The sequence below is a fragment of the Pundamilia nyererei genome, unplaced genomic scaffold, assembly GCF_000239375.1.
Source record: "Pundamilia nyererei isolate P.nyererei 1_Seehausen unplaced genomic scaffold, PunNye1.0 scaffold00461, whole genome shotgun sequence".
Taxonomy (NCBI): Eukaryota; Metazoa; Chordata; class Actinopteri; order Cichliformes; family Cichlidae; genus Pundamilia; species Pundamilia nyererei.
The window spans coordinates 86,252-94,492 of NW_005187862.1; the positions used below are offsets into that span (position 1 = coordinate 86,252).

At 40.0% G+C, this 8,241-nt stretch overlaps 1 protein-coding gene across 4 annotated transcripts; it reads left to right on the forward strand.

The window, feature by feature from the left end:
* Window positions 1-472: 472 nt before the first annotated feature.
* On the forward strand, window positions 473-3,106 carry LOC102204857 (Fc receptor-like protein 5). Of its 4 annotated transcripts, XR_001290647.1 has the most exons (8): window positions 473-697; window positions 899-934; window positions 1,177-1,437; window positions 1,517-1,759; window positions 1,831-1,989; window positions 2,077-2,167; window positions 2,881-2,987; window positions 3,082-3,094. XR_001290647.1 is itself a non-coding variant. In XM_005753766.2 (7 exons), the coding sequence occupies exons 1-6, from the start codon at window positions 673-675 to the stop codon at window positions 2,157-2,159; spliced, it is 807 nt and encodes a 268-aa protein (XP_005753823.2). In that variant the 5' UTR covers window positions 473-672; the 3' UTR covers window positions 2,160-2,167; window positions 3,082-3,106. The 4 variants fall into 4 exon arrangements, 3 of the variants coding, with proteins under 3 accessions (XP_005753823.2, XP_013771548.1, XP_013771549.1); XM_005753766.2 differs by lacking the exon at window positions 2,881-2,987 and having other exon boundaries at window positions 3,082-3,106; XM_013916094.1 differs by lacking the exon at window positions 3,082-3,094 and having other exon boundaries at window positions 2,881-3,036.
* Window positions 3,107-8,241: the final 5,135 nt, after the last annotated feature.

The window sequence follows — 8,241 nt, forward strand, 5'->3', positions numbered from 1 at the left end:
GGGGTAAGGCGTACGTTCCAGGTGGAGTCAGAGGTGATTTGAGGAGAGAAGGTGTCGGAGTAGCAAGCAGAGCCAAAGAGTGGAGCTGTGACGAGAGAATTGAAGCACAAGAGAACAAGGTAAGGCAGCTTCTTTCATCTTGGTGCATTCTGGACTTTCACCTTTCTGCACTCGTCCCTGGCTGAAGAATTCCAAACTGTTATTACTGCTATAGTTTTGATATAATTTATTTAAATATGTAATATTAACTGATGATGGCAAATGCAGCTCCCCAAACATCAGCACTAAATTCATTTTTCATCTTAAATCTGCTTCTGCTGCCTGTTCCTACCTCGTTTCTGTCCCCCACAAGCCTGCATCTTGAGCGCTGCAGTGCTTTCTAAAGTGTCGTTGGTTGTAGAATTTGGAGTAGATGTCTTTCTCTCCTCAAAGGTTTGCTTTGTTGAACATTTCTGTGTATTTTTCTCTCCTTTTTTCATCTTTTTGATCACTGCCTTGTATTAAAAGTGTATTTCCTCATGTATTGAAACCAAAGAATCTTTTCTCATAATAATGATGAGGGGGGAAACCACATGAACTAACACCCTGTAACAGAGGAAGGAGGAGGAGGTTCATGTGTTATGTGAGTGAACTGATGCAAGAAGAATTAATTCAGTATCAACAAAAGACAGAATGGAGAAATCATTTCTTCTGCTTTGTAAGTATACTGTAATGGGTTTCATCTTTGAAAAGGCCTAAAGATGCCACTTCTTTTGTTTCTCCACATAAATATCGAGTTTGTGTAGAAGACAACAAAGAGAGAATCACTTCCTGCTTATTCTGCTTATTCTGCACGAGTCTGTAGCTCGATCAAACTGTGTAAAACCTCTAAACCAACCTCTGTTTCATTTCTCTTTAGTTCTGATCTCACTGCTGAGCTACACCACAAACCAAGGTCGGTAACCTTCTCTTGTCCTATTTTAAACCAGAAATAAACGACACATTTTAAAGATTAAAATTTATTGACTCTCGTGAATATGCATGAATATTTTCAACCCAAAAGTTCTGTTAAAGTTTGATCACGATGAAGATGCTGTGGTTTGACATAGTTAATGATGATCACCAGGAATGTTATTTCAGCCCTAAGTGTTTATGAAAAATATAATATAAATATACTAATATAGATTTTCATCACAGCTCTTCTGACTGTGAGTCCCAGCAGCTCTCAGATGTTTGACGGAGACTATGTGTCTCTGAGCTGTGAGGAGGACGACAGCTCTGCTGGATGGACTCTGAGGAGAAACACAAGCAGAGAAATCAGAGCTGAGTGTGAGGAGTGGGGAGCAGCAGCTGATTCTTCCTGTAACATTAGCAGTGTCCTCCCATGGGACAGTGGAGTTTACTGGTGTGAGTCCAGAGAGGGTCCCATCAGTAACATGGTTAACCTGACAGTCACTGGTAAGCTGAGTGTGTGGAGTTAGTGTTGATGAAGCTGTGTGTAAATGGATGAAATGCTGTAGTTTGTCTCTGTGTTGAGGTGGATCAGTGATCCTGCAGAGTCCTGTCCTCCCTGTGATGGAGGGAGATGACGTCACTCTGCTCTGCGAAGAAAAGAATTCCTTCAGCCTCCCGACTGCTTTCTATAAAGATGGCTCCCTTATCGGCAACGAGACGACAGGTCACATGACCATCCAGCATGTTTCCAGGTCTGATGAAGGCCTCTACAAGTGTGACATCAGCGGTCATGGAGAGTCTCCATCCAGCTGGATCACTGTCACAGGTGAGGAGCTTCACTCACATTTTACCATTTCACCTACAAATTCACCTGAACAGGTGGGATTCTCTCTGCAGATAGGCCTGCAAACACAATCCTACACCCATCCTCAGCACCACCTCCTGACCCCACCTCCCTCAACCTTGTGTTCAGCGTTGTCTCTCACCTGGTGGTAATTTGTCCATACTTCATCTCCACTCTGCTCATGGTGTCTTTATATCGACACAGAGCCAAAGGTAACACTCCGAGTCTCCTCTGATTTTTCTCACCAGTTTCTTTTGTTTCTATTAGAAATGTCTCATCTTACCTCCTCTCTATGCTAGCATCCCTGCCGACCCAAGCTGAGCAGAGACAGACTGAGGACTTTGATAACATTGTGGAGGTGACCACTGAGCATCACTTCTGAGTTGCACAGTAAGAGTTCCTGTTCATTCAGTCAGAAGGTGGATGTCACATCACCGTGGTTAACCAATAAAAGAAATCTGCAATACACTGTTTACTAATGCAAACATTTTGTTTGTTTTATCAGCGCTGCCAAGTGATTCAGAAGTTCTTCACTGGTGCAGATGTTGCATTTTTCTTCCCACACATTTCCTTGCTTTGCTGTCAATAAAAAAAACAGCAACAGATATTTGCTCAATAAAATAACAGTATTTATTTGTTTTTGTTTTGTTTTTTTATTTTAAGGGTTTCACTTCACAAATAGTGTAGCTCTGTCTGGAGCCACACTTTCAGCTCATGAATGGACTCCAGTAAAGTGCAGAGCCAAAGCCCCTTTATCTGATGACACAAAGAAACTTGTTGTCAGCATCTACAGTGATTTTTACCATTTAGTCAAAAATCTATACACTTTTGTTCCTGTATTTGGCTTTTTTAAATGACAGTTAGCAGTGGGTGTTCTTTTTATTCTTTACTGTTTTTTTTTCCAACCTGACAGTAAAAGAAACTAACAGGTCTGTAGCCCAGTTTCCTGTTTTCTGGTAAAACGGCTTTAACCAACACGGCTGACGTCTCACTGCAGGACATTTAAGACGTGCATGCACACTAGTCCACACACCACACACGTTGCTTATATGAGTGCACATTTGAATATTCTACAAACTGAAATCGATATTTCCTATTTGCAGCTTTTGACAAGCCACATAGTGGAGACAGCAAACATGTCAAAAAAGGTTCTCTGGTCAGATTTAACGTCTTGACCTTGCAAAATGCTGCCTACAAATGATTGACTCAGGTGGTCTGAATACAAATGCAGAAACATTTTTCAGATTCTTATATGTAAAAAAACAACAACTGAACTCCATGTACTATTTTTTCTTCCACTGCAGAATTATGGGCCAATTGTCAAAGGAGCTTGGAAAGAAAAACGTCTGGACTTCTTCTACGATGACCTGGATGACTGAGAACCTTCACAGACCCCCCACCCCCCTGACACTTACTAATTCTCATCCTCCCTCTTGATCATAGAGGCTCAGGGTGTTGGAGATTATGCCATGGTCAGGGTCGGAATCCTCATCAACGCGTCCAGTAAGAGTCCCAGACTAGACCCTCCTTTCCCACATTTACCTAAGACTGATATACAAAACACAATATACAAACTAACTGAGAAAAGACAATCATGTACAGGGTTGTTTGTACACATGATATTAATCAACAATGTATTTCATTCTAACTGTTTTTTTTTTATTTCTAATTGTGGTTGCTTTACTGTACAGATTTCCCTTAAAAATGTTCAACATTAAAGACTTTATAAATCTTGTTTAATAAATGTGATATTTTTCCACATTGGTCGATGTCCTTATTCTAAAAACTTATTACAATATTTTAATAAGATTTGTTAAAGTTGCCTTTTGGTTTATACTTAAAGGAAATAGCCAAAACACATCAAGGGTAAAATTTAAACAGGTCCACTTAGAAGAAATTTCTTGAAGCACAAGTCAAGAAAAAAAAATAAAATGAGGAGAAGCTCCCATTTCCCCCTTTTCTGTTTCACATCTTGACTGAACAATTTTACAGATAATACATCTCAACCCATTTTGACAATTTGTTTTAGAGTTTTACAGGCTCACTTTCTTCCCCTCTTTTATTCAACTCCCCCTATTTTTTATTCCTCGGACAGAGAATTAAACACCAGCTTGTTCTGCCAGCATTTTAAACCTGTGCTTGCATGCAGTCAGGACCATTGTCATACACATGTGAAGGTGGTTATTGTTGAGCTTGAAACAATATTTAATTTTTAGTATTTCCATTACTGAGAAAACTGTTTCACTGTTGCATATGGAGGTCAGAACTGGGGAAACCGTGTCGGGTTTTAAAAAGTGCTTTGAAATAGTTGTATCTGCTTGGACACCAGTTGCATCTGTGGTGTCATCATTTACCCATGAAATCCTCTATTTTTGCTTTTCACTTTCCTTTTTACAGAATACCCTTTCTTCATTATTTTTCACCTCTGTCTTTTCTCAGCTTTCTCTGATGCAGTTGTTTGTATCTTTGCATGTGTACTGCAACTTGCCTCCAACTCTCATCTGTCTGCACTCTGGAGTTGCAGTGTTTACTAGGGATCCTCTGGCCAATCCAAATATTGATATCATGCTGGTATGAATGCTGCCCCTGTAATTCAGATGCACTGCTGTAAAATTCTCTTCTGTGACATTACTAGCTTATTTGAAGACATAAAAGTCGATGAAAAAAAAAAAACGTTGTCCCAAAACAAGCAGCAAAAGAAACAAAGAGAGGAGGAAAGAAATCCCGAGACAAACCCAGATCCTGAGCACAGTGGTCACTGTCACAATCCTTTTCAGAGAAGCACAGAATAATCAGCACGTGGTCACTGGTTAAAGTAATGTTTCAGTCATGTTGGATTTTCAGCATCATGTTAATATATTACTGATATGACTACCATCAGTTTAGACATTCAAATAATTCATTCAACCCACTGAAACATGTTTAATTATTTTATTTGAAAATCAACAACAACAACAAAAACGTCAGACGTTCACTGCCCAGTCTATTTTATTTAATAACATTACCGTAGTTATTGCTTTGTTGACCCCTACATAAGCTGCATGTAAAGGTTCAAACTGTATGTTTCACTATTGTTACTGGAAATAATGGCCCTGTTTTTATTTAGTATTGGATCAGTGCCAGAAAAATGACAGTAGCGCTAGGTATCACGTAGGATAGCTTAACTCCTGAACTCACATCCAGCTGGCATCTGCAATTAAACAACTACCGTAAAGAAGATAGCTTGTTTAAATGAAAGAAACGCAATGTTTAAATCATACTTCTGCCTTTGTTTTATTGTTTGTTTGTTTTTCTTTTTGTAGCTGGGTCCTTATGGAACAGCTTCCGGGTCTAGGTTCGGACCGCCTGTTAAGCTGTGTGTGATTTTCCGAACAATTTATCAACTTTTTTGCGTGGGATCGGTCGTATGCAGTGTGAATTGCCTCCCGCTAAAGTGGTGCCATTTTTTTCTTAAGTTTTTGATTTTATTTAGTTTTGTAAATTGATAAATGCCATTTTAAATGTGGACTGGAGTTTATTGTCTTTTTGGGGTCCTCCCAACCCCACAGCCACGCCTACGTCGTCGCCGTCAACGAGCTCCGCTTCCGCCTCTTTGCTATGAGGATTGTTGTTGCTAACATTGCACTTTTTTTATTTTATTTTGTGCCTTTTGCGGCTCCTCTGGATCAAGGTGAGTTACAGCAGGGGATGGGTTGTTTTAAAGGATCCTCACAGGTCTCATATTTCACGTATCTAACTTTCTCTCTACGCCATAACGGTGCCTTTAAACCCAGCCGATATCTCAGCCCTGTCTACATTTAACATTTATGACTGCAGGGTTTCTCCGACAGTGTTGGGCAAACTCCAGATAAAACCATAAGTCAGATTTATCATCTTTAATGAACTCTCAAACTTGGAAAGTCGAAGAAGCCCCACCAAGCCCGCGTTAGCAACAGTTTATTGCTTACATTTTAAAACAGACTGCTCAGCTGATGTAACCTGTTTTGGTAGCTCTCGTGACTTTAATAGCAACGCCATAAACGACACTGGGACAGCTCGATCTTAACGTGGCGACTCCGTTTATTGCCAAACTGCAACATACAATACACACGGCACAACCACCAGAGGGTGCTGCATGAACCATTGAGTTAGTCCTTACCATAACATAACCGTGTGTTCCTGCACTGTGCCTGACAATGAAAGGCAAAAAGAAAGACTTCCACGGAAACAACTTGCCCGCTCCAGCTCCTATACCCAATACAAACACTTGGGATGAGAGTTAGCTCAACCCACTACACCTTCAAAGCTACCAGGAATTATCTGCTCATGCTAGCATTAACACACACACGATTACTACAATAATTAACAACGCACAATCAGAAACATCAGAGTGGATAAAGATATAATTAATCTCGGAAAAGAAATGACATAGACCTCTCCTACAGGGGAATTATAGAAAAGGGGAGAGGCCGTAGGGGTACCCCAAATTTATAGGGTTGTACCAAAGAAGAAGAAAAGGATGACGAGGGGCTCTAACTAATAATGAAGATAACTACAGGCTTGCAGGTCCTAAAAGTCAGCTATACCAGGAACAGTTTGGGGTTTACAATACATTTTGTGTAATAACAATATGTGATTTATGACCCTGGCTACAAAAATATAAGAAACAGATTATACATCTTTTACTGTAAAACATCCGAGTAATCAAAGTTTATCATCACGTCCACTTCTGCTTCTGATCACCAAGCCCGCAGCCTCTCATCCAGTGTCCGCACTGCCCAGCTCCGCTCCTCAGGCCTGAAGACTGTCGGATTTCACTCTGGACTCAGTTCAGTTTAGCTACAGCTCCCCTGCTGCTCAGAACAGCCAGCAGTCTTGTTATACATAAAATATAGAAATTACCTGATTTGCAAGAGCCTTTATGACTCAGAGAGTAGATACAGTCTTATTTGACACATCAAATATCTTGATAAAAATGTTTTTGTTGCAGTTTCTGCTGCCCTCTCAAACACATCTCTCTTGAAATGCATATGTAATCACAGGGAGACTTTTTACCTGGATGGATAAATAAAGGATACACAAAAGTTCGTTGAAGGTCATTTTAAAAAGAAGGAGCCGGAAAATAAATAATAATAACTACAATACTAATTTTACTTGTATGGTTATTTTTTTTCATCTGTATTCTCCGTTTGTTACTCATAGTAAACAGTGAATTTTGTGTTTATATCACTCAGAGGTAACTGCGAGTCCTGGAGAAGATGCCATTCTTCAGTGTCAGGGTCCCGGAGATGTGGAGATCACCCTGTTGGAGTGGAGCAAACCTGAGCTTAAGTCCGATGGCTATGTATTCTTCTACAGAAACCAGCGCCTATATGAAAACTACCAGCACTCGTTCTTTATAGGCCGAGTGGAGCTGAGAGATCCATTAATGAAAGATGGAGACTGTTCAGTGATTCTAAAGAATGTCAGCATCAGGGATGCAGGAACATATGAGTGTCGCATTACAACCAGGAACACCAGAAGAAATAAGGGCGTCCAAAGTGAGTTCAAGCACTCCATCAAGCTCACAGTCAAATCCTCAGGTGAGTTTGTGGAAGTGTTACAGTTTCTTCCATAGGAAGTTTTACATTTTGCAGATGTGATGTTATTGTTGTGGTTGGTGCTATTAAGTTATTTCCCACTTCCATTGTTTGTTTTTGCATGATGGGGATCTAAAGTTTCAACAGATTTTTTTTGTTTTTTTATCTGTACACCAACACATTGCATTTAACTTCAGCTTTAAATATTCAGAAAGTGCTGTTATTTATACATGATTCCTAAACTTGATTCAAAGTGTTCGATGTGTATTTTATAGTTTTTCACTTTGACCTTAAATAGGAAGCCCGAAAGATGCTACAAAGATGTGAGGGAGCCAATAACTGGGCTTAAAAGTTCACGTAAACCAATCGGAGAGAGAGAGCATAAACATTAGGAGTGACATAAATGAAAATCTGGTGCATTGTTACAAAGAATGAATGTACTGACCTCGGGCTGTGAGATGTGACCAAAGTCTCATGTCAATACAAACAGTTCTCATCCCAATAACGACATATATCACAAAATAGTGCTTTTTCTGAAAGTTCATTGAACACAGCTGGGCGTTGTGTACCTGGAGTCGAGTGTTTTGACCGATGCATGAAACGATACATTTTTAGACATAAGTTGTAACGGCCGCCATTTTCTTTGTATTTATTACACGGCGTGCTGCGGGGAAAAGCCTGTTCTAACGTTTGAGTCTAAGGTTTATTTTGAGCACTTGACGGCTCTTTTTTGCTTCTCATCCGTAAACTCTCTCTGTACTCTTTCACGTGATTCTGGTGATTGAAGAGGTTTGTTGTCTTTGAGTTTGTGGGGGGGACCGTTTTGCGGTAAAATTTAGTATAGATTTCATAGTACAGTTTTCTGTCAGATGTTGCATAACCAAACCATGTCCATGCTACAGAGGT